At 38.9% G+C, this 27,834-nt stretch overlaps 1 protein-coding gene across 2 annotated transcripts in view; it reads left to right on the top strand.

The window, feature by feature from the left end:
- adamts3 (ADAM metallopeptidase with thrombospondin type 1 motif, 3) overlaps window positions 1-27,834 on the top strand; it is a 134,509-nt gene that overhangs the window by 59,481 nt on the left and 47,194 nt on the right. For both annotated transcript variants that reach the window (XM_079351085.1, XM_079351084.1), the window contains exons 6-8: window positions 12,854-12,937; window positions 15,423-15,579; window positions 22,052-22,157. In XM_079351085.1, coding sequence (XP_079207211.1) covers window positions 12,854-12,937; window positions 15,423-15,579; window positions 22,052-22,157 — 347 coding nt within the window. The remainder of the gene's footprint in view (window positions 1-12,853; window positions 12,938-15,422; window positions 15,580-22,051; window positions 22,158-27,834) is intronic.

Below are 27,834 nucleotides of genomic sequence, written 5' to 3'. Positions count from 1 at the left end.
TTCCCGTAGGACATGGGGATATATGAGGAAGATTGCTTGCCACACATAAATACTCAAATCCTGATAGGCGACAAATTAACGCTGTCTGCTGTTGTTGATGACTTGTCTAAACATGAAACGGATTCAAAGCGGAATCAAAGGAACAAAAGTAATCGTTGACAAGCAGGTTGTGATTTTGGATGGGATGAAGCTTCCGCGAATCAATAGATGTGTGATTCAGACATGAGAATCGCTGTGCTGCCATTTTTTTAATAAGAGGGATAGTGAGTGTGTCACATGTTAAAGCTTCTATCTGTTGAGTGCAGAAGCCACTGTCTGTATTCCTGATCGCGTGTTATGCATCCCCTGTGTTGGAACTGTCCCAGAAATGTTATTCGAATCACTTCCACCAGCTCTGCTTTGAGATAATCTTTTTGAAAAAAAAAAAAAAAAAAATAGAACATATATAGAACATACATAGAGGATATAGAAGGTATGTAGAAGGTCTGATTACATGAGTGTGTTGACATTTTTACTCCTCAGTCTGTTAGGCCTATATTTTGTTTGTTTTGTGTCTTTTTTTTTCTCTGATAGTGGTAATTGCTAATTACATAATACTACAGTCCACTTGGCAGAGATTCAAATCTGCAGGCAAAATGAACATCTGTACGCTTAGACAACACTGTTGAAGCGATTCAAATTCATATTAAAACCTATGTGTGGTCTTCTCAGCATTGCATTCATGTTGTAAGAAGCAGTAAACAACAGCATCATGTAATACATGCAAATACATGGACTGTAATAATACCGTAAACATGGGAGTTTGTTTTTACAGCAGCTCTGCAACACTATTTGTTAGACTGAATATGTGCGATGAAGTATGATTTGAAATATTGCTTCTAAAACTATCACAGCACGCCATGTGAGACATGAATTTAAGGGAGGAGCGGGAGTAATTATAATTAGAGCTATGATGCACTAATGATGGATAGAGACAAAGCTTTCCTTTGTGAATCTTTTATTCTGCCACTCGCTTCATAAGTTTGTCTCTGCAGCTGTGAAGATTGGGCTAATGTGGTGACACTGGTTTAACAAATTGATCATTATATTACTTGTTTGTGAATTAGATCCATTTTAAAATTGAAATAGTTCTTCTAGTTGTCGTTTTGTCACCCCTAAAAAAACAAACACACAGGCACAGAGGCACCACTGAGGCACACTTAAGTTACAAATATTAGAAGAGCACAGCATTGCTGCTGACTTGTCTCTTACCTTCCCTGTACTGCTTGTAATTCTCTACAAGCATTGGCAAAGGCAGAAAATCCTCCAACCCAGGATAATCTCACCAAGAAGACTGAAGGCTGTAATGATCGCTGTCAAAGGTGCTTGGACCTTGTATGTGCTAACTTACATCAGTGGGACATTTCTGATATTTCTTTGTAAATAAATGTGCCTAAAATGAGAAAAAATCCTGTTTTTCAATGAGAATATATGTTACTGACTGTAGACTGATGAGGGGAATGTCCTTTATGGTGGCCCTCGGCGCAAAAAGAAATGTGATGAAGCGACCTTTAGGGTGCCCTTGTCAGCAGGAAAACATAATGTCTATGTTGTTAATCAGCCTTTCCTTTTACCTCCATAAACACTAAAAGCACCCCCGCAGCATGATCCTGTCTCAAACTAGTCATCACCTTTGGGTTCGTTGTCTGCAGGTGGTGAGTGGTTACTGCAGCTTCATCCATACATGATATTGCTGAGGCCAAACAGTTCAATCTTGGTTTCACCAGACCACTGATTCGTGTTTCTAAGCATATGAGAATCTTATCGGCTTTTTATTTTTAGCAAACTGGAAAAAAAAGGAGATTGTCCTGCATGTCTGGATTGTCTGTGTGCATTATGTTCACTTCCCCTTACTAAGGCACTCCTTTGTGATTGCAGTGGTTACCCAGCTAAGAGTCCTGTTTATTTTCCTTTTAGAAAATATGGATTTCACTGTAGTCCATGCACCACTGTACTGGCATGAGCATCGGAAGCAGAAAAGGGTGCATTAGGATGATGGGAGGTCTGGGGTCCTCCCCAGGAACTTGGAACAGAGTAGGTATCATTTCCTGCATTGTGATGTGGCTATAGCATGTGACACATTTATCATTTATCTAAATGAAGGTGTCGCTCCCTGTCAGGTCAGTTTCCGTTGATATTGTCAAGTCAACTAGTTAAGTGAAGAAAACTATAGAATAAATCATAATTTTCCATCATCATCCAATTATGAATACTACTATAATATAATAATAATTTACACTTTATTAATCCCACGAGGGGAAATTCGGTTATACAATGAATGCTGGAAAAATCCCCAAGATCTGAGGCCTCTGTCTCAAAACTGTTCTAATCCAGTCGTATAAGTGGCTTGGACGCTGCTTCCAAGAAGCTCTTCACATGAAGAGTGCTGGAGGAGAAAGGTTATGTCTTTGAAATCAACGACAGAAGTTTTTGAAATGAAATGTTTCTTTTTCCGTGCAAGTTTAGGTTTAGAAAAACCCACAACATAAAAAACAAACAAACAATAAAAACAAAACAGTAGTTTTGATCACAAATTTTTACCTAACGAATGACTAGCAGCCAAACATACAGTATCTTTATCTACCTGTTGATTCAGCTGCAGAGAAGAAGAAGAGATGATAAAGAAGCAGTAAATTTGTTGTTGTTTTTTTGTTCTTAGGCCCGAAATATGCTCAACGTTAGTACCAAACGGACACGTACACGTTCTGATTGTCACTCGCATTGTCTTTGCTTATACTCGCAAAGTCCAAACGTAACATACGTTTCTTACCGGAGGCCTCCTGTAGGGGGCAGGCAGCCAAATAGAGCTCGGTTTGTCTACCGTTTGTGTGGTCCGGAAACGGATATCATAAAGATGGTTATAATCACGAACCATATCCATCAAACGCTCCTCAAACATCGTGTCCTGTTCTGTCATTTTTAAAAAAACGCCTCCTATATCCACGTCAACCGCCAAACGTCCAGGGAAACCATGGAAACCAGCGACTGTATATATTAAGCCCACGAGCGCCTCTAGCGGGACTGATGATACTGCAACTTGCGGACGCGTAGTTGTACCTCGCGCATTTTGGTGCGACCGCCAACGCCAGGTACGCAAGTGCGTATCCTGCGTTGTCGGCTGCGTATCTAACGTTGAGCATATTTCGGGCCTTAGCTGTGTGCACTTTAAGGTGAAGCCAAGTAATCTCGTTGTACAATTTGTATAATGACAATAAAGGCATTCTATTCTATTCTATTCTATTCTAAAGCTAGTTTTCTTTCACAATTACATTACACAGTTACATCATTTGATGATAGGGCTGCCATATATTGAAATGATGTGTCTTTGGATATTTTCTAATGTAGATTAAAAGTGTCATCTCACATGGGCTAGTGTGGCGATGTGGGTTTTGTAGGTGTAAAATGTTCTTAGTTTGTTTCAAACTGTGTCACAGTCCTCATTTCCTGTCATTTTTTTGTTCTGATCAAAATACATTTCACTCCTTTTTGATTTACGTCACTGATCAACTTGTCAGAGAACATAGGATGCCATGTGTTGAGTCGATGCATACGTGTCTTTTCTTTATTTCTCTCTCTCTCTCTCGCTCTCTCTCTTTGTTGCCATGGAGATGATATGGGTTATTTTTTTGTGTGATTTTCAGTTGTAGCTGCCAGCTGAAGCAGATATCTCTGATCACTACTGAAATCAGTGTCCATCATTTCCTGCCTGCCAGGTCCATTTTTCTGGAGCTGGGTCACTCTTGCATTCTCTCTCTCTCTCTCTCTCTCTCTCTTTCAGACCCTGCCTTTCTCCCTCTCTGATCATTCCGATACATTTGCAGGAATCTTCTCTCATAGACGCTCCTTTTGTCTGCCTTTTCCAAACCTTTTGACTCGTCTCTTCTTCTTTCCACAATCTACTATCTTCACCCTTCCTTTATTCTTTTAATCCTCTCCTCTCCTCTCCACTTCTCTTATCCTCTACCCCCTTTTCCTTTCCACTTATTTTCTCGCACATATTTTTCCAATGTTCTTTATTTCCTACCTTCTCTCCCTCTAGTCTTTGTACTCCCTCCACTTTTTTTCACATCAAACATAGTCTCCCCGCCTTCCTCTCCTCTTCTCACCTTCTAACCTGCCGCGTTTGTTTTCTTACCCTCACATCTCTTTTTTTCCCACTCAGTTGTCTTTCCTCCCTTCTCTCCTCTCTCATCCATACTTTCCCTTTCTCTCTTGTTTCATTTCCTCCCTTTTCCTGCTTTCTCTCCCTTCCTCATTCCTTTTTTCCGGTCTGTTCTCCTTTTTGCATCCGTCCATTTTCCTCCCCACTAATATACATAACCTTCTCTCCTTTTATCAACTATCTTTCCTTTGCCACTTTCTCTTTTCATCCCTTCATTCCTATTTCTCTTTTTTCCATCCTCCCTTCTCTTTCATCTCCTTTTCTCCCCTCGATCCTTCAATCTGATACCTTCTCTCCTCTCCTCTCCTCTCACCCTCTCCCTCCACTTCCTACCTCTTTCCTTCAATCTCCTGTCCTTGGTAATCTTTCTTTTTCTTCTCTTCTTTTCTGATATTTATCCCTTCTAATGCCTTGTCCTTTTCTCTCTTTACTTTTTTTCTTTTATCCATCTCCCTCATCTTGTTATAACTTTGTTTACTAAAGCCTTTTTTACGCCCTGTCTATTCCGTTTAAATATTTTAGTCCCATCTTTTTCTAATCTTTACTCTTCCACCCCACCCTTCTCTCGCATCTTCTCGCTTCTTCTCTCAGCGTCTAATCGTTTATATTTCCTCCCCTTTTTCTCTTCACTTCTGCTCTTTCCTCTTGTCTCCCTTTTTTTGTTATTAAGATGTCTTCTTTGTCTCCTCTCCATTTCTTGCCTGTCCATTTGACTTCGTTTGCTCTATATTCTCTCTCATTCCCTCTGCTTTCCTCTTTTTTCTTGTATTCTTTTTCTTACCTCCTCCTGCTTCATCCTTTCTCCTTTCCTTTACTTTACTGGTCCCCTCCTTTTATTTGTCTCCCTCTTTCTCTTTTGACCTTTTGTTTTCCATTCTCCTCATAGCTCTTCTTCTCTTCTTCCTTTTTGTCCTTCTCTTCTTCCTCCCCTCTTTTCTCCTCTTTGTTTTTCCAAATCCTTTCCTAGTGTCTCTCACTCTCTATTTTGTGTCCTTTTCTTCCATCCTTACTTCTTGGTTCTCCTTTGTCCTTTCTCTATCTCCTTTATCTTACATTACTCCATTATTCTGCCCACTCACACACATTTTCCCACCTCTTCTCTCCTGTTATTCCAGATCCCCTTTTCTCCATTCTTTCTAGTTCACATTTTCCCTTTTGTCCTTTGCTTTTTCCCCTTTTGACATCTCTTCTCTTTTTCACTCCTTACTGATTTTCTAAGATTGTTGCTCTGTGTATTCATTCATGTTTGTATTTTCTTGAATAACACTACTCCCTAAAGTGTAATTAAGAGATTTTTTTCTTATCGATATCTCTGCAGACCCACACACACAAAAAAAACAAACATTTCACACATATTCATCTTGCTCCTGCTAAAAAAAAAGAAAAGGCGAGAGAATTAAGTGCTTCTCCATTTGTGAGGCAAGCACAAGCTTCACTTATCACAATTGGGGAGAACCAAGTAACTCAGCTATTTTTCTTGTATTGTATTGTACTGTATCTATAGAGAATTGTAATTGTAAATTTTTATATTGTATCTATATCTGGTTTGTTCTGCGGCTGTTTTCTTCCTTCTGTATTCCTGCTTGTTTCTTAAATAACATGCATGGCTGCTCAGGATGATGTGGCTTTTCTGCCCTGTTCAACTTTAACAACGTCAGTAAAATGTGTGATAATAACCCTAAAACTAATACCTTGGGTTAAATTGAATTTTCAAAGTGCATGTTTTTAATGTCTAGGTTATGCAAGCCTTTATGCCTGTCATGTTTGTGTGCTTGTACATATTTTCTATTTTGTCCTTTGTGTGTGTTACAGTGAAGTGCATCTGTGCCTCAGAGGTCTGTTAGAGGACAGTAATATTGTTCTATATGTTTGCCACTGTAGTCTACAAGATTGCCCTCACTCCTGATGGATGTTTTTCAGCCTTTGATGCACTCATAAAACACACACACACACACACACACACACACACACACACACACACACACACACACACACACACACACACACACACACACACACACACACACACACACACACACACACACACACACACAAACGGGATGAAATTGCCTTCCCTGGTAGTATCAGCTTCTCCCTCTTTGGTGGTCAAAGATCAATAAATTACATGTCTCATCAAAGTGTCACACAGAAGCTAATACACATCGACTCATTCGCCATAAAAGGTGTCCAATGAAAACTTAACTTTGTCCACAGCCTGTTAAAAGAAAAATAACATAAACCACCAACAAAGCATTGGTAAAAGTTGCGCTGATAAGTTCCTTTTTTTGGGACATAAAGTTTTGTGGACCTCTGTTGGTGACATTACTGTACTGCAACAATCTGTAGATTTTAATGCATGCCAGTGTTTACTATACAACTTGATGAGGCAGATGTTTTTGAGAGCGGTCTAATGTTGGCATTTATGTACATTGCTTTAAAACAGTAAATGTCAGAGAGGCTCAAATATTGACATAAGGTTGAATATAAATGATCTATGAGATGAGATACAATGTATTATTATAAATAATTAAATTAGATAAAATTAAATAAATTAGACTTTTGACCAAAGTAGATTTTATTGCCAGATTTAACGAGGAAGGTGCTTTTTTAATGCATATGTAATTTACATTTTTAACCATACTTTGTTCCCTGCAACGTTGGGTTTAGTTTAAAATAAAGCTGAGTTGACTTTGTTTTTTTAAGGTGGATATATAGTACATGTTTTTGACACCATACTGAGAGCTTCCATGCTGTTCAAACGGATATACTGACATTGTGTTGTCTGTGTAAAGGGAGTTTCTCCCTTAGCATATTCTATTTCAATATTTTGTATGTGCATGTCATGGTCAAAAGACAGCAGGAGACAAACCTCAGTGCTGCTGTGATCAAAGATAAAGTGCTATCATCATTGATCTTGAAAACCTCCGCTACTACATGATACACCAAATGCTGCGCTGAAGGGAACTCCAGATCTGTCTCTATCTTAACTTTATATTCTGTCTCAACTCAGCGTGTCTTCATTTACAAAAGTATCTTTGAAACAAACCAAAATATTTAAAAAGACAACGCAAACGAAAAACGAGAACATAAATTAAATAGCCAAGTCTTTCATAAGTGAAAGCTAGCTAGCTAGTCACCAGAATATTCTCTTGTTGTCTCGCCCTTTACTATAAGTAAGGAAGAGCACAACAAGCGAGAACACATTTAATTCCAATTAAATAAGACGCCCTCAAAAGACAAGATCCTTTCTTTATGCTTTAGCAAATTGCACATATAAAAGAAGTTTGTTAAGGAATAGACTTTTCCACTGACTAATCAATCAAGTTAGTGGTATTGATCTCAACCCCACCAAACCCCGGCTCCCCTTCTAAGAGATTTATCATTTCATTTCTGTTTTCATCATGGTGTGAAAAAAAAGAGATCAGCATGTGGGAGGGTAAGTCTTTCAGAGGATAAAAATCCAGAACCAGAAGTGTTTATCTGTATTTTCCCCAAAATAAAACATCTCTTTAGCGTAGTTGGATTCAATGAGATTGCTTCTTCTTACAGTCCTGAGAATTCGGAACAGGAATTCAGCTTGAATGCTGCAAAATGGTGCGTCTTGTCCTGCTTCATGAATGTGTCCGCCTTCTCTCCCCTGTGTGGAGAAAAGTGACATGTTGTGCAATGAGCCAGATGAACTTAGTGATGAATCAGTGGCCCAAAGAAAATGAGACCCACTGTGACTCTGTGTTGCTCCTGTCCACACACTGCAGGCTCATAATGAGTTCCTCTCATATGCCGTTTCAGAATGCACATCGATATGTTGATCTGTTCACTCATTCGTTTGGCTGCTATTTTACAGTCAATGAGTTAGTAGGAAATCAACATCGCTAAAAACAGGCCTCCACCGACATCACACTGAGCCGTCAAAAGGTCAGACATCATTGAACAGCAGCCATCATTGATTCAACTTGTCATGTGTCACAGGCATTACTTCTCTGCAAAAATGTGCATCAACATAGAGACACCAAGTTACCAAACTTTCCCACTTTATTACTCTTTTACTCAGAAATAATAGCCAATCAATTGGAGTTAAACTGAAAGTGGACGCTGCCCGGTGTTACAATCAAAGGATAGATGAGTCTCTATTTTCACGGCTTGAGACACAGTTGTTGCAGCACAAAAAAAAGTTTTTTGGTTTTTTTTTGGGGGGGGGGGGGGTTTGCACATTTTCTTAACTATAATTGAATCAAGCCTTTTTTATACCAAATATTTCTCTTTTTTGGGTTGAGTTAGATTTGAGTAAATATTGAGTAGATGACTATATTGGACCAGCTCGATATGTGTCACACAGTTTTTGTTGTTTTGATTTGGTTTATATATATATATATATATATATATATATATATATATATATCCATCCATTTTCTACCGCTTATCCGGGGGCCGGGTCGCGGGGGCAGCAGTCTAAGCAGAGACACCCAGACTTCCCTCACCCCAGACACCTCCTCCAGCTCTTCCGGTGGGACCCCGTGGAGTTCCCAAGCCAGCCGAGAGACATAGTCTCTCCAGCGTGTCCTGGGTCTACCCCGAGGCCTCCTCCCGGAGGGACATGCCCGGAACACCTCCCTAGGGAGGCGTCCAGGGAGCATCCGGACCAGATGCCCAAACCACCTCAACTGACTCCTCTCGATGTGGAGAAGTAACGGCTCTACTCCGAGCTCCTCCCTGGTGACCGAGCTCCTCACCCTATCTCTAAGGGTGCGCCCAGCCACCCTACGGAGGAAGCCCATTTCGGCCGCTTGTATCCGAGATCTCGTTCTTTCGGTCATGACCCAAAGCTCATGACCATAGGTGAGGGTAGGAACGAAGATCGACCGGTTAATCGAGAGCTTCGCCTTTCGGCTTAGCTCCTTCTTCACCACGACGGACTGATACAGCGACCGCATGACTGCAGACGCCGCACCGATCCGTCTGTCGATCTCCCGTCAGCTGCCTCAGGAGTCCTATGCGCTAGCAACGCCCAATAGGACTCCTTCTTCAGCTTGACGGCCTCCCTTACTTCCGGTGTCCACCACTGGGTTCGGGGATTGCCGCCACGACAGGCACCAGAGACCCTGCAACCACAGCTCAGAGCAGCTGCTTTGACAATGGAGGTGGAGAACATGGTCCACTCGGACTCAATGCCCCCAGCCTCCCCTGGGATCTGTGAAAAGCTCGTCCGGAGGTGGGAGTTGAAGACCTCGCTAACAGAGGGTTCAGCCAGACGTTCCCAGCAGACCCTCACTACACGTTTGGGCCTGCCAAGTCTGACCGGCTTCTTCCCGTGCCAGCGCATCCAACTCACCACCAGGTGGTGATCAGTTGACAGCTCAGCCCCACTCTTCACCCGAGTGTCCGAGACACACGGCCGAAGGTCAGATGACACGACCACAAGGTCTATCATCGACCTCCGGCCTAGGGAGTCCTGGTGCCACGTGCACTTATGGACATCCCTGTGCTCGAACATGGTGTTCGTTATGGACAGACTGTGACTAGCACAGAAGTCCAATAACAGAACACCACTCTGGTTCAGATCAGGGAGGCCGTTCCTCCCAATCACCCCACTCCAGATCTCACTGTTGTTGCCCACGTGAGCATTGAAGTCCCCCAGTAGAACAATGGAGTCCCCAGTCGGAGCACTGTCTAGCACCCCTCTCAGGGACTCCAAGAAGGCCGGGTACTCCGTACTGCCGTTCGGGCCGTAGGCCGAAACGACTGTTAGAGACCTGTCCCCTACCCGAAGGCGTAGGGACACGACCCTCTCGTTCACCGGGGTGAACTCAAACACCTGGCGGCTGAGCTGTGGGGCTATGAGCAAGCCCACACCAGCCCGCCGCCTCTCACCGCGGGCAACTCCAGAGAAGTAGAGAGTCCAGCCCCTCTCAACCTCCTGCACAAGCTCAGGCTCCTTCCCCCCCAGTGAGATGACGTTCCACGTCCCAAATGCCAGAAGCTGCGTCCGGGGATCGGGTCGCCGAGGCCCCCGCCGTCGACTGCCGCCCGATCCACACTGCACCCGACCCCTACGGCTTCCTCTGTGGATGGTGGGTCCACAGGAGGACGGGCCCGCGTCGTCCTTTTGGGCTGGACCCGGCCGGGCCCCACGGGCAAAGTCCCGGCCACCAGGCGCTCTCCTGCGGGCCCCAACCCCAGGCCTGGCTCCAGGGTGGGGCCCCGGCTCCGCCATGCCGGGCGACGTCATGGTCCTATTTATGTTATTCATCATAGGGGTTTTATGAACTGCATTTAGTCTGACCCGTCGCCTAGGACCTGTTTGCCTTGGGTGACCCTGCTGGGGGCTCAAAGCCCCCGACAACCTAGCTCCTAGGGTCATTCGAGTGCTCAAACTCCCCCACCAGGATAAGGTAGCAGTTCAGGGGGGAGATATATATATATATATATATATATATATATATATATATATATATATATATATATATATATATATACACACACAATTTTTGTGTAATTGACACAATTTTTTCTTTTAAACGAAATACAGTCGGTTTGTATATATACTGTATATATATATATATATATATATATATATATATATATATATATATATATATATATATATATAAACTGACTGTATTTCATTTAAAAGAAAGAATTGTGTCAATAACACTGATTGCAACCAGATGAAAGTTGTCAACATTTTATAATGTTGCTTTACATTTTGTTTTAATAACTGCTTTTTTTTTAAACATTGGTGAAAATTTGCAAATTGTGTTACAACTTTAAAGCACTGTTATTTAGACAATTTCCCCCTAAGATGGCACATCGGCGGCCGCCATGGTGAGTTGGTGCGCTCTCGCACCAATCCACCAAGTCAAATTCTTTGTTCAGTATATGTAAATATACTTGGCAATAAAAACTGATTCCGATTTTGCAGGGTCAAAATTACATTCCTGGCAGGTTAACGTTTTAGCCTCCTATGTATTCAGTAATATTTCATAAATTCCAACCGTTAATCATCAGTATTAGAAATATTGAAATATTCTCAACCCTCTATATTCATAAAGTGTCACAAACGTGTTATATTGTGTTTGTTAGATCTTAGATTTTTTCTGCATGTGGACAGGATTTATAGTTTTTATGATTTTACTGCAACTTTGATGAAACCCATGCGCACCAATTATTTTCACTTGATGAGCCTGCACTTTGGTTTCATTCAGGGTTCAGCTATGGATCAGGGGCTTTGCTGTCAACTTACTTGTAACATCCAATCAAATTAAAAAAGTTTCAAATAACATTATTTACATATTAAGCAATACCACAGGTCTGCTGGGCCCATCAGAGAATAAACCTTTATAGAGGCAAATAAGGTGGTGAACAAACACTTCTGGAACAATTTACTCAAACATCATATTAAACATTATGTTCCTCACGCTATCACACCGGCTGTATCTCCTGTGGAATCTTTTCCTATTGGGGGCATGATGCCATAGCCATAGTGATAAGGGGAAATGGGAAGCGGTGGCAAGGTATGCCTTGACATGCTTATTACTCATTATTATGCTGTGGAAATGTGTTCAATATTTATGCATTTCATTTTTCCCTATTAGAATCCTATTCATTTATATTTCATGTTAAATTGCTTTATTATAATAATGTATTTGGATAATGTCTGTCAAAAGTTACCAAGGCTCAAAGCCTCGCTCTGCCAAAGCCTCGCTCTCAGGCTGATATCTGAACATTTCAATGCAGTGATTTAATAGCTGAATCTATCAGTGCATTTAATATGTCCCAGAAACCTGCAGATACAGTGTGCAATGCTGATCCCTGAAGGGGAAATTTGATCCTTCTGCTGATTAAAAACACACAGGTTTTTTGAAAGATAAATGTGTTGAGAAAAATTAGGCGTAAAACTGCCGAGAACTGAGAAAACTGGGCCACAGCTGGAGCTCATGTGCTTGAAAAAATGTCACACATTGAAGCGGATGGAAAATGTTGGTCAGGCTATCTGAGGAGAGTCCTTCCTCTAGCCGGCTCCCTGACTTGCTCTGATCCCTTTTTACCTCACAGTCTGCAGGGAGCTGCTATCGTTTGCATATACTAAAAATCTTCTCTGTTATTATATCTGCTTTGCATCTGTTTTTTTTTCTCCCTCAGTCTGTTATCATTTTATCTTTGGTGTTCACATACAATTTTTACCATCTGAGTGAGTAATAGAACTTCATGTATACATAATTTAAGACACTTCAATATTATGATGAAGCATGGTATCACAGATGAGAATCCATTCAGATAGACTGTCAAGTTTGGTATAAGATTCAGAAGTCAAGGACCCAAAAGCAGACTTTGAGATTTAAGGCAAGTCCAGAGTGCCAAAAAACATCCACAGAAAAATCAATAATGTAGTGATGAAAATCCAAAAGCATCACAAGCCACGTGAGAAGAAAGGTTTAAAAAAGTGCTTGCAAAGAAACTTGAAGATGAGCTCTATTAGACAAAAGTGACTGAATCAGACAGTTCAAAATGAAAAAGGCTAGGCACACAATTGAAAAAGTGGTACATGACTCCCTTAAACAATCCTCTAGCAAGAAAAAAACAAAACAAACTCAGGGAAAGCAAAAGGAGCTAATGACTGCCATCTGTTTATTACTTGTTTTCCTTCCTTTTCAGGTCAATGAGATTTACCATGACGAGTCTCTGGGAGTTCATATCAATGTGGTCCTGGTGAGGATGATCATGCTTGGATATGCCAAGGTGAGTTGTTTGTTCAAATGCCAAACTAAAACAGATTATTGTAAAAACTGAGTTAGAGCCTAATTGGCACAGTGCCAGATAGTGGGAGAAAACTGAACTGATTTAAACCCATCATGAAGAAGTGTCAGTGCCAAAAGAGTTTTAATCACTGGATGGCAGTGAGTGAATGTTTTTTTTATTTTTTTATTTTTTTTTTATTATTATATTTATTCATACCTAGCTCATTAAAAGCACAAAATGTTTAAAATAAACCTGACTTTGTATTTTAAAATTAATTGCAGTTCATCAAAGCCAAAGGTCATCTTTCCTCATTATGCTTTTAGATGCATAACTGCAATACAGAGAATTAAACAAAAATACATAATGTGAAATACAAGAATTTGTAAAAAAAAACAAACAAGAAAACAGACTATTTGAAGAGAAAGTGTGGTATAGTCTTCATAGCCTCAAGTACTGCACAGAACATAAAAACAAATAGAGGCTTCTCAAGACTCAAAAAAATGTAAGGTACATACGATAAGTATGTAAAGATTACCTGTAAGACCATGTCACACCAACATTTAAAACAGAGTCATTTTGATATTTAATCAATCAGCTTCCCTGAAATGGCCCCAGTCAGCACACATGCACACATAGAATCAAATTGTAAAGCAAATCGCCCTGACAGAGCTGACCTTTGAAGGAAAAAGAGCAGATAAGTCAAAGACTGGAAATCTGTCACTTTCACCCCCTTTTACTGAAGCCTCCCGTCCTCTGCTGCCAGATAAAGATCCCCACAAAGGGATAAAGATTTCAGACAGCAGTGAGGCAGGAGTCAAATATATTAACATGTCTCAACAATACATGTTTGTTTTTAGCAAAATTGCTGGCTGGAAAAAGTAGTAGTTACTGACAAGCAGTGGAAGCCAGTATATACCTTTTTTGACTGGCTCATTACAGCGACTTACAGAATTGTTAAGTTTGGAAGTGTTCCTAAACAGTCTTTTTACAGATATATGCAAAGCCTATAAGTGCAAGAAAACAATGTATACAGTCAGCCCAACAATAAATGAACTGTAGACTAAAATATTGTATTAGTGACACATCATCCTCAGCCTGCAAATTGAATGGCTTGCCTTCAGCAAGAAAATATGTTATTAAAAATACAGTTCGAGACGTTGCAAAAAAACAATGGCCTCTATTTAAGAAGGGAGATAATATTTTGACAAAATAAAGGAAGGAATAAAAATATAGCTCACATTGCATGTGCAAACCCCCTCAAATTGAGCAGACACATTTCGACTTACACATATTTTAAGAAACACATATTGTTTTTCTTAGGAGTATTTTTTCATCATGAGTCGTATAGTGTTAATTTGTCTAATACTAATGCCTGGTGAAATGTGGTCATTGTTTTTTTTTCTATAATGAATCTCATTATGCAAAAAAAAACAAAAAACAAATAAACATTTCCAATGATAATAATCACAACTAAATACAACAATAAAAAAAAAACAGGGTCGGCTATAGAATAACAATGACATCGATGTACTTTTTTACATTTAATCTAAATGAATGTGACATTGTAAGAATGCAATATATCCCTGTGTGATTAAGTGTTGTGAGCATATGGAGCCAGAACAAGAAGAACCTTTGAACTTATGACCAGTATTGGAAAAAATATATAATTTGTACACAAAAAATGTCACGGTTCATTTGCAGTTTTCAGCATAGTCAACACTGGCCAGAATATTCTGGAAGTTGTGTTCGAGTAAAGTCATAAATTAAACAAAGCCCTTAGTGACAACAAGTCTGATATTTTTCTGCAGTGGCTCAGCACTAGTACTTCCATCCTTTCAGCACCGAAAGCAGCAGACCAAAACATTTTATTGGCTGTGGCTAAAAAAAGATTTCGAGCCTCATCATTGGCTTTATAGCAAACACAGAGGGTAAAGAAAGTGACAAATATTTATTCTGTATTTGAATTCAAGTCCAAAAATTAACTAGAAGAATACATAAACAGCAAGCTAGGAAGACTAAAGAGGCAGTTTAAATGTCATTATTGTTTTTCTCACACTGCTATTTCCATTAAAAATGCATATATTAAGTACTATAGATGACTAGTAACCTCCTGGAGTATGTTTGTGACACAGCCATAGTTATTAATAATGAATAAGAGGAACTAAATTGGAATGAAAATGTATGCAGATTGCAGGGGTTAGTCACTCTAATACCCTTTCAAACATTCTCTAAAAAGCCACGCATGGTAGCTCACACAGTGTGCAGAAAGTCAGTGACAGCCTATTAGAAATGCATTTGTGCCTGCTTTTACTTTTAGATTGCTGATTCTCAATTTCTGTTTTATCTATCTGTTTTAGAATCAAAGCAGGCGAACTGTGTTTTGCCTGTCCACAACTTCCAAATGTAATGCTGCTGACACAACACTAGCATGTTCATTTACGGTCTTGGATGAGCTATGCATATCTCTCTATCTCTCCTTTGTCAGTCCATCAGCCTCATCGAAAGAGGCAACCCGTCACGGAGCCTGGAGAATGTGTGCCGATGGGCTTTTGTGCAACAGAAAGGCGACCCTGAGCATGCAGAACACCACGACCACGCAATTTTCCTCACTCGCCAAGGCTTCGGTCCCACAGGGATGCAGGGTAAGACCCGGAGGACACACAGACACTATTCATATGCGGTTGCCTACAGCATTTCCCCTACCTATAGTGTGCTTAATCTGAAGACTATAACAGGAGGCAATCAATCACATCCTTCTTTCAAAATTGGCATTCTAGTAATCATGACTGATCCTTTAGTTTACATTTGACATTTCTGAGAGGCTCTGTCCACCATACATTAATTTCAATGGAATTAACAACTTATTAATTTTAGAAGTTGAGTAATGTGCACATTTCCTAGGGAATGATTTATATGTTTTATATCCTTTGAAAAAGAACAATGAACAATCAAAACCCCTGTCTTTCATCAAGATCAAACACTGATAGTTATAAATGATCCAATGAAGGTAACACCTAAGGTCCTGTTGTGCCTCTCATTTAGCACCCTCCTGTAATTTGTTTTCACCTGAATACAGACCTATAAAATCCGAGGCTTAAGGCACTTTACTCCATCTGCCAGAAAACGACCGCTTACTTGCTTCTTTTTTCCACAGCAGCCCAACTGAAACAATGAGGGTGAGGAATGGAAAACCCAAAGTCAGCAACGCTTAAAGCCCATTTAACTTGCTTCATGGCTTTTTAATTGCCCCTTTGAATAGCAGTGCATTTGTTTTTAACTGGAAGCAAACATTGTGTTTTCAAGCGTTGGCTAATTTGCTAAATCCTTTCTTTTTGTGGAGACAAAGGAAAACATTAAAACAGGCTGCGGAATACCGGCACATGACACGTATTTGATTGCCTGACAGGACTGAAGCATTTGCAAACTTCACTGATTATGTGAGATATCAAAGTGCGTTAGCATCAGTGATATTCTAACAGCAGTTTGTTTAAGTTTGTTGCTCCTGGGATGTAGCATGACCAATAATAACATCAATCCAATATCTGCAATACCAGAGTTGAATGTTGTATGCAAACAAGACCAATAGGAGGTTTACTGTAGACAGTACCACAGACAGTGCTCATGGGTTTGTTGTGATAAGCCACATTCTAAGTTTCATTGATAGGAATCAGCTTTGTTTGACTCAAGGAAAAGAGATCATTTCACAGCTGTAAAGCAGAGGAATTCAACTGTTAGGCCTATCCAAACACTGTTAACACAAAAGAGGTACAACATACTTTTTTCAATGGAAGGTATATAACGTATCTTAACACCCCAGGGGGTCCTGACCCCCACTTTAGGAGCCTTGGGGTCAAGACCCCCCCCAAAGCTGGGGGCTTTGGTTCAATCGAGAGGATACATATTGAATTGTTTAGGAGACAATGCACAAAAAACAGGTACAAGCTGCTCTCAGTGAGTGCTGGCAAAACCTCTCATCTTCTCTATCTCTGACTCATGTAGAAGAACATAAATAGAAACAAGAAAAAAGGATCCTTCGATTGTGTTCTCTCCATTCCTGGCCTGGCACAGATATCCAAAAGGTTTGCGTGTTTATTTTAATGTTGAGTAATGAGTACATCTATTGTACTCTGTGCACTTTGTAGATGGTATAGATGCATATGTAGACTACAGTAGATGCAAGAAAAACTGATGACCCCCCCATAGTTATGAACTGATATTCACCTAGAAGATCTGTAGTAGACCTAGTTGAACTAAAGAGTTCAAAGCCATAATTAATGATGAACATCTGGTTCTCCATATATACTCTGCGATAACAAGGGCAGAAGGGGCTTATAAAGCATCTATCTCAATCTACTCAATCTTTTTTTACATTTAATTAGCTAAAAGGTTTAATCTTCAGCCAGAAGTGAAGATGTCTGAAACTAATTTAAAATAAAAAGTCTTTCTAAAGTGTTCATGTAGCTGTTTTTGTTTAAGACATTGAGTTGATAAGGTACTGTTCTTCAGTAAGTAAAAAAACTGCTAACACTTATAGAACAGTTTTTCATCTTCTTCCCCTAATTTTTCTTCCCCCACTTCACTTGTGTTATGTTCACAAATAAAACCTTTTTAAGCATCTTCCCATGTTTACAAGACACAGAAGAGAAGAGAAGAGCCTCAACCCTAGCCATTAGTTATTTCTCAGTGGTGAAGAAAAAAATGATGCTTTTTTTGTGGTGCCCTTACTGTCAGGTTATTTGTATTTCTATAGTTTTAATGATGTATGCATTTGCAAACTGTTTTATTTAAGCTGCAATCTCTTGGGAGAAATAAAACAGTAGTTGAGGTCTTTTCTTTTTTGTTTGTTTATCAATCATTATGGATAATTCCCCTGTCGAGCAGACCCAGTTTTCTCTCATGATATCAAATATATAAAGACATGATAGACTTCATGGCTTGCTGTCGGATTGCGCTAGTCGAAGGCAGAGTAATTCTGATGCTGTCTGGGCAAAACATCAAACAATCACTTCTCTGCATTCCTTCCCTCAGCCATTAATGGTCCTCGATGGACTAGAGCCACGCTGTAAATCAAGATGGCTATAATCTTCTGTTTGAGTGTGACATATTTCAGAATCGTATAATTTCCACGATATGAAGTGAACACACCATTTGCCCAGATTTCACCCAATGGACTGTGAGCAGAAAATAATGGGTTGATAGAAACTGTTGATGGAAAATATGGGAGAAAATGCCAGTTCAGTTTTCCATGATCAAACACAATAGGAACAAACAAAACCTATTCCTGCCAACTTACCTTGGCGGAAAGAACAACAGCAGATGTTCTGACAATATTAATTTAACTACTATTAGATTGTGAGATGTGTTGATGGTTTGTTGTTTTGTGAAGTCCATCCATTTCTCTCTTTCCCATTTCCCTGTTTAGAAGACATTTTTCTTGCCGCTGTTGCCAAGTGCTAGCTTGTGGATTGAATAATTTATTAAAGAAAAGTATGGTCTAAACTTGGTCTTCATCTAAGAGTCAGGAGATGTTTTGTGTTTGTATTTGGAAACAAAACGGTTATTGATTGTTTTTCAGCTGCTGCCTCTATGCAGGGAAGAATGTGCTTTAAAGTTCAGTTGGGTTTCATTCTATGAAACAAGAAATATACATACAAGGAGTTTAGTTGCTCTTAAATTGATCAGGTAATTCTTTAAAATGGAAAAAAGCTTCAAAGATTCTTGATCAATTGAGTTTCCGTTTTGAATGCAAATTCATGTGTTTATTCGCCTATACTTATCAATGTCATTATTAAGTGCATGCTGACATTTTGGATGTGAAAGAGTTCCAGAAGTCAGGTCACATTTATTTTCTCCAAGATGACAGTAGATGAAAGGCACTTGGAGTACTTGCGAGGCTTGGATAGACATTAAACGACTGTGGCTGAATCATCAGCACAAAGATGAGCAACCATGTGAGAAAATCTCATGCTCTTTGATTTAAAGTCAAAAGTCGCCATGAAGAATGAGAACAGAAATATGTCACTGTGCTTGCCAAGGAGCATTTGCGTTGTTTTTTTCCCCTGTTGAGCTGTGGCTCATCCATATGACAACATTTAAATCCATCTACCATATCACACTGACAGAAAGAAGATCAACTAATATAAAAGACTTGTGACTAGTTTTGCTCTCCCATTGAGGAAGAGTGAGGATATAATATACAACTTAGCTGTCACGAGACTGAACACTTAATACTGAACTGATAAATACACAAAGGAAACACCATGATAGAGATTATTAAATAATAAATAAACATCTACTGAGGCACAAACACTAAACACCAAACTCAGAAACATTAACACACAAGTAAAACAGGCAAAACAAAGGAATAATAAAACAACAAAACTCAAAACCTTGAAATACATGACATTAGCAACAGACAGAAACATTAATTAGTGACGGACCACAATGACCAAAAAGAATGGGCTTCAGTACGGCAGCTGAACTTCGAACAAGCTTTTCATACAGTGACAGGTGTAGATTGAGATTAAACAGTTAAGTTTGCACAGCAATAGATGTATTTAAAGTTTTAATGTACCGATGCATGTTTTTGTGTTCGGGTGTGCGTGCGTGTGTCCGATTGTGTTTCTGAGCAAGCAGACAAGCTTCAAAGGAGACATTCAAGACACACTGTGTATCTGGATGGTGTTAATCTCTCTGATGGATAAAATAATAAAAATCAAGAGCCTATATTATTTCAAGCATGTCGATTGTATGATTGCTGACCATTGACCTCAGAGTTCAAATAATCAGTGTTACTTTTTTTTTTTTAAGCAATATACTATCTGAAATGAGTCGTAATTTGTTTGACATTCATTATGAAACATGGCACAAGCACTCAATGTTGTTTGGCTTAATTCTAATGAAAAGCAGTCTGCAGGCCTTCAAATGATCCCAGGTTGCTCTGTTGTTCGTGCATACTGTAGTAATGAAGAAGTGGGCCATTAGATGAAATTAGGCCATCTGGACCTGAACTATAAAAGCAAAGGAGACAACACTTGAGTCCCCAATTCCCAGAGTAAATTAAACCATTTGGAGGCATAACGCATGAAAAGTCAATGTGGTTTGTCTGAAGGAGCACAGAAAGCTTTTCACTTAGTGAGTTTTAAAGTGAACTCAGTATCAGTGTCGGTAGTTTTTTTGTGGGTAAACCTTTTTGTGAGTTTTGTTAAGTCAGTTTTGTTATTTTAATTGAGCTCTTTCTCTGAGGTATTTGTTTCATAAATGATTCCTGATAAAGTTTTTTTTGTTTTTTTTTTGTGGAAAATGTAGGCTGCTAATATTTTTGCAAAACTAAATTAATGGTGTTGAGAAGAATTGTTTTTTTTATATAATAAATCCTACCTTACATCCTTTCATTATCTACAAACAACAAAGCCATTGTCTTCTTTAAAGATAACATATTTTAACATTTCCTACAAAATGGTTATGTACTCTTGTGACAACAGATATATTTATTTTATATTTACAAAAAAAAAACTGAAGATCATGAGATGTCCATTCATGGGATGACTGTTTATTGTTGTGAATTGTAAGTGAATTTACTTGAAATTCAGGACAGATCACGATTAGTGGCACAATGCCTTGGATGTCATGTATATTAGTAGTACTGTGCCACAAACACTATTCACTAATGTCTTTCTGTGCCTGGCAGTGTGTGGTTCACTTCATTGTAAAACAATAATTGTAGGTTTGTTGCCAAACAAAGTTCATCTTTTCTCACGCTGCTGGAGGAGGGTTGATTGAAAACATTGCTGAGCTAAAAGTTAAATGAGGAGTACATGTTTATTCCAAGTGTGCTGTTAAGATTTTCAGAGCGGCCATCTGTAGCTTAAATACAGGCTGCTATGTCAACCATATTTTTAGTGGGGGGTGATGCAATCAAATCTGATGCAAGAGTAACAGGAAATCCAAGCCCACAGAATGAATTGCAGGCGTGTTTAATAATTATGAGGCTGACAAAGATGAAGATGCTTCCTTCCTGCCTTACAAAAAAAAACACATTTCGACTCTCCACTTTGCTAGTATTATCTGATTCCTGTCTTGTTGCTCAGCAGCATTTAATCTAATGATGTGACTCCACATGTGATGCACATGCACAAATAAACATTTAAGAAGATGGTATTCTCACATGAGTTGCACTTCCCAACTTTAAATCAGGTACAGTTTGATCAATCAGTAATAATGAGAAGGCAAAACAACAGTTAAGAATTTCTTGCCAACATTTAAGAATGTGCAACTTTCTAATCCAGGAGATGCACCAGCATGAAACCAAAACAAACTGCTGTTTGGCTGCAACTCCGCCACACTAAAAGCCTCTTCTCTCCACCAATTTATGTGCACATTGTACGCATGCACAAGTTTCCCTTTTTTTCTAATTTTGTTTTAGATTCCATTTTATTTAACTGTGTACTTTTTGCACATTTACATTTTATTAGTGTAAATGTTATTTATCTAATTTTATCTCATTTTATTTCATATCTTACCGTATCTTTTTTATCTACATTGCACCGTGGGGAGAGGGGAAACATCATTTACAATAAAGTAAACCTTGAACCTTGAACCAGCAAACACACCTCCAACCCCTCTCCACTCAGGTTGCATGGAGTTGTTTAGTGCAAGCAGCAGACCAAATTTTCCTTGTCTCAATGTGCAATTGCCAGTGGCCTGCATTGTTGTGTTAGCAAGCTAATGTTACAGTAGCAGGTAAATTCACAGTCACATAAATTGACAAAGAATGGCTACGTTCTGTAAATGCTTACATGACAATAACATAAGCAGTGATTAGGCTTTGTTATTCTTATAGTACCTGACTTAAATAGCTTTGCAAGGAGATGAGTCGACCTCCCGTCCTTGTGAACCTGATGTAAACACAGCCAGCGGGACTTGCGCTCATTGTCGACGGTCATGACTCAGAGAGACAAGATATAGCGTTCTTGACTTCTTGATTTGATTTCTGCTATTATTTACGTGTAAAATGTTTCACATACTTCCTTGGAGGTCATTTCTCTTTGTTAAAAAGGTTAGTTGTTGTCTTCGTACAATAACTTTCATACTTTCTCCTCTTTCGCCATTCAGGTTATGCTCCAGTCACAGGGATGTGTCACCCAGTTCGGAGCTGCACACTTAACCATGAAGACGGCTTCTCCTCAGCCTTTGTTGTGGCCCACGAGACCGGGCATGTGTAGGTTCTTGTTATGACTTTCCTTCTCTGTCCTTGTAGATTGTTTGAAACTCCTGAACACACGCATCCATCTTTACAAGTTGACACTGTGCTGGACTGTCAGGGAAATAATTGTCCTCTGCATTATACCACAGCAGCACTAGTGTGTGAACATTAGTTCACACACTAGTAGACAGGGGGGGAATGATGCCAATAAAGCATAATGGGTGCCTAACAGTAGTCTAATGAAATGGAAGTTGAGTGAAAGGATTTAATAAACACAGAATGAAAGAAAGAAAGCCACTGTTTTTAATGGCTCCATGGTATCTCCTCTTATTTATTATTCTGAGAAATATTATGACCGTAAAATTGACATTTCATCGTCATGAGTGACCTCTGTGGAATTTAACATCTGACACAAACACATTAGTAGGGCTTATTAACGACCTAAATACTTTGTCATTTGTTGTCTGCTTCCTGGCCTGCAACAAAAATATCATGGAGACGTTACATCATACAGTCATACAGCACTCTGGGGGGATGTATAGCCTTTCCATTTATCTGTTTTAAGGAGACAGCCTCTTGTTGGATACTTCTTGTTGAATAATATATTACTACTTACACCTTAAAGTATTCACAGACTTCATGTAAATGTGCACCACCTCCTTCAGACACTGCTGTAGCTTTCTGTTGAAATGCTTCTGTGCAGCTGAAACAGAGGTCTGTTGTTTAATCTGTGTTTTAAATTGTATAAAGGCTTTTATTTCTTGAAGTGTTCACATTCTTTAGAATGGTGAATACCTATTTCTTTGGAACAACTTGACTGGTTTAATTAGGAGGTGATGTCAGTCTGACTTTTTCAGGTGAGCCTGGCTTTCTATAGCTACGTTGATGGAATACCCCCTCGAACCATAATAAAAACACTAAAGTCTGAACAAAGAAACACACCAGGGAACACACCATGATCAGTGATGACAACGTAATACAGAAAACACTAAACACTAAACTAGGAAATATTAACACACAAGTAAAACAGGTAACACTAGGTAATAATAAAACATAGAACTCAAAACTCTGAAAACAAAGCAAAAAAAGACCAAGCCATGACAGAAACAAGGTCTAACACCACATTTTGACAAAGAGGAACTCATCAAGAGCAACCAATTAGGAATGAAGGCCTCCCTTTTTTTACAAGCCTCGCTCAAATAAAAGCTGGGATCCCTGTGAATTTGAGATCAATTTTAAAACTGACAAATAAACACAAATCCTTTCGCCTTCAAATGTGGATATTCATATGTGGACCATCAACTTCACTTTCACTCATTTTTTCTCACACACATGCGCACACAGTACATAGAGACAACAACGCTCACATGAACTTATATCATAGATGGATGACTTGTTGAATCTTGTAAAGGCTTTTAAAAGAGAAATGTTAGAAAGCACTTATCGAATGACTTTGCAAATACAAAACTTGCTGCCATACAGGTAGACTATGTTTAGAGTCATTGTGCTTAAACTCCAAATTCAAATTGAATTTTTCACCAGAAAGACAAACAAATCACCTGTGGCACTCAACTTAAGAAACAGAACAACAGATGTTTGGATTTGTTGAAATTGAAATTCCTTTTTAAAACGGAGGGAGGATGGTGGTGTAGAAAACAGGAACAACTGTCCTCAAGCTGGTGCAGCAGCTGTATGACAGAGTAAACATCTGAGTCAACCAACTGATACAGCAAGCATCTATCCTTCTGAATTCTCCTTGAGCGAGATACTGAATCTTGTATTAAAAAGACAAATAAATGTTATTGAAAGAGCTGTGACATCATTTAGATGCAGCTGACCCTGGGGGCAGAAGAACTGAGGGTTTTATCTTCAGGGAAAGGAAAACAGGTTTTCCAAGTAAAGAATCATATCAAACAAAAGTTGAATCAGGGGCTGTACTGAGAGGGGTGTTTTGAAAATGTAATTTCCTGATTAGTCTTATTAAAGTAAAAAAAAAAGAAGCCTGTTCACAACAAGACAGCATCACAGCTTTTGAACTAAAGCACAGCTAAGAGATTATTTAGTGCTTCCTAAGCTGTTTAGCTAAATGGGAGCATGATGAAATTGCAAAATAAAAACTCAATTGAATTACTGTAAGTAAAGCTCGACTGATTTAAGCAAAACGTGTTTGTTATTTTGATCCCATATTTTTGCACTTCTTACTCGGTCAGTGAGTCTTTGAAGGCTTTGATTAATTTTTACTAGATATGTGGGAGGATATGACATAGGCTAAATTCTTTATAATTCTTGTGTTTTACACTTATAAGACTTATACCAAACTTAGAATGATGATGGACTATCTGGTTCAGGTTTAAGAAAAAAAACAAAAAAAAACATTTGAGGTTAAAGTTGAGAATTTACGGGGGCAAAGTCAGAAATTTATGATATTAAATTTGTAAATCAATTAGCTATGGTTAAAACAATTATTCTGTTAAGTGGTATTAGAAGAGCAGCCATCTGCTTGTGTGGAAATGATGAAAAGGGAACCCTCAAAGCCTCTGTCCCAAAAGAAACAATTTCCTCCAAATCTGTGTGGTTCTCTCTCCTGAAAAGCCCCAGCCCAGGTCCTGATACTTGTGACAGTGTGATGCTCATGTTTCAAAAGAATGTTTAGTTTCATATCTGCATAAGTAAAGCCCCAACAACACATATATTTTGAGATCTAGTCAGACTGTTTTTTTTAAGCAGATTATTCCACAGAGAGTTAGTACAATCGGTGTTACAGACTAAACAAGAAAGTATTTCCTTATCTGTGAAACCCAGCAGCAAGCGCAAAGCCTCTCTTGTAATCAACCTGAAAGGACCGTCTGTCAGGCTTGACATGTCGATCCATGTAATTAAGCAGTCACATTACCGTTTCCTCAAGCATTCAGTTAATACAATGGGGAAACCAGGTTTTCTTTTGTCAAGACAGGCCACCCCTTGTTTCAAGGCAACCATATGTTTCATTAATTATGTGACCATAGAACCAGGAAGAATACATGCTTAAAAGGCCATTTAAGCAATTCACAGAAATGCTTGATAACCTGTAGTTTGTCTATATTTAAATGACTTCAATTGCATGTGAAGGAAGTACGAAGAGGTTTCTGAAAAATCCTTTTTGAGCACATTTGCTGTATACGTTACAATAAGATTGGTGGATAAGTGTTTTCAAAGAGGGGCTCAATACTCTCCTCAGAGGACCTTTGTGGCATAATAATCTGATGGGATGTTTATTTAATCAGCAGCAAGAGAACTAAAGACAGACACGTATGAGATGTGTCAGGTACACTTGCCTTACACACATTAAATTGACAGTCAGGGTGAGTGTTGGTGCCTTTTCTGAATCAGTCAAATGGACAATCTGTCACCCTCATAAGGAAGTTATACCCACACAACAAAGCCTCTGTTGTATGGAAATCAACCTTAATTTTGTGTTACAACTGTAGAAGGTGTTTTGTTCAGACAGTGGACATTTATAAAAGACAGAGAGAAATAGGAAAACGTGTCTGACTGCTGTCCTTTTTATTTTGTATTTTCTTGTATTTGAAACCTCAACAAAACCACACTCATGGGGAACAGCCATCTGCTTTGACAGGATGGGCTGATTGCGATAGAAGGAAATACAAAAACAGAGACATTGATGGATACAAATAGAGACAGAAACACAGGTACATGTATACATAGCAATAGCAACAGGTATTAAAAAAAACAAAAAAAAATCTATGGTTACAGAGCCAATCATTATTTTACACACACGCACACATACACACACAGTGTGTGTTTGTGTGTGTGTGTGTGTGTGTGTGTGTGTGTTTGTATATATATATATATTCTTCAACCTGTGGTAGTTGATTTACATCTGTTTGTAGATTTTGTAGAAGCTGATAATGCAGAAGCTGAAGAACTGCTTTTGTAACTGCTGTTAAAGCACACAACATTGTGCTGTGGATATTGGGATGTGCTTTATTGACGTCTGATTTATTCAGTACAACATGACCTGTCATTCAGAACAAGGGCAGCACAGGCAGTACTGCACACGCGCCAATATGGCTTCTTCTTTTTTTTTTTTCTTTTTTTTTTTACAAAAAACAAAAAACCCCCACTAGTATTAGTATTAGTAGATTTGTATTGTTGATATTCACACAGCACTGGAACAAATTATGCAAGACAATTGTTCAAATGTGGAAAAATGAAGTCATCATCTCTCCTCTTTGTGTATTTGACTTGTTTTCATTCTGATTAGATTAAGCTCCTAAATACCTCTAAATAAGCTTTATTTGATTACATTTCTATACAGATTGTGATTAATCTCTACATTAACTGTCCCAGTGGGGAAATATTCATTTGTTCACATCTTTTTGTTAACATCCAACATGCTTTGAAGCCTTCCCTCTACTTACTTTGTAATACTACACGGTGGGAGTTTTCACAGATTCCATGTGAATCATCTTTCTTTAAAAGCAGAACAGAACAATAAGAACACATTAGCCATTGTTATAAACGTCATATTGTTGTTGTTGTTTTTTTTGTAGACACAAAACCTGTGTAACTGAAAACAAGATATGTGCCAGGGAAATCACACACACCGTTCAATCCATCTCTGCAAAGTCTCAAGCAGCTTGAAGAGTGTTGTTCAGTTGGGAAGTGTTTGCGACAAATTTGCATTAATTATGAACCCAATTAACTACCGATCACTGCCACTCTCACATGCTCATATTAGATAAGCTCATGTTTGGATTGGCAACCGCTCACAGATTACAAGCTATGACACTATTTTAACTCCAGCTGGAGACTCTCATCGCATGTCATTTCCCATCCATATCTCATGCACCAGTCCGTTGCATGCGTACCTGCCTGCCTGATTTGCGCTAAACTGACCTCATTCAAGTAGTTAGGTGTAGTTAGGTGTAGTGTCAGGTGTGGCAAAAGTGAAGCTACTTTGGTCAGAGGAGCGTCACTATCTAGCAGCGTCTGCATGAAGTTTAAGCACTTAGAAAAAATAGTCACACGTCCAGGCGCATACACGCGCAAAAGCGTGCATGAGTGCTGAATATTATTAAGTGCGAAGCGGTATGTCGCTACACGTGCAACTACACCTGACAGTTTGACTTTCTAAGTCCCCTCTCTCTGTGCTCAGCTTTTGGTTTGATATGATTCTTTACTTGGAAAACCTGGGTTTTCCTTTCCCTGAAGATAAAACCATCAGTTCTTCTGCTCCCAGGGTCAGCTACAGAGCAAACTATTTCAATAATAAAACATTATGGTGTTTCACAGAATTCACACAGAATACAAGAAAGAACTCCCTTTTTATAATTCTAATAGGATTATTGTAAATAAAAAGTGTAGCTCATGTACACAAGCTCCAAAAATAATTTCAAATTTAAATTAATTACAAATGAAAATGTTATTTCACAGATGGGAAAATTCAAAGATCTGACTTACCTTACTTGTTGTTTTCATCACAAAATGGGTTTGGCTTTTCTCTAATATTCCATTTTTACTCAAGTGAAGTAATTTTTCTTTGAAAAGAAACAATAGCTGTGTAAAGCAAGAATCCAAAACTAAGCTATTGATTCCATTTTCTGTTTGTCTGAGTTGTTTAGTAATCTTGTATTGATCAATTTTTTATATCAATGTGATAATGCTGGCTAGAAGTTGATATTAAAAAGTA

This window comes from Symphodus melops (genome assembly GCF_947650265.1).
Source record: "Symphodus melops genome assembly, chromosome: 1".
In the NCBI taxonomy this organism is placed as follows: domain Eukaryota; kingdom Metazoa; phylum Chordata; class Actinopteri; order Labriformes; family Labridae; genus Symphodus; species Symphodus melops.
This window is presented reverse-complemented; position numbering and strand designations above follow the sequence as displayed.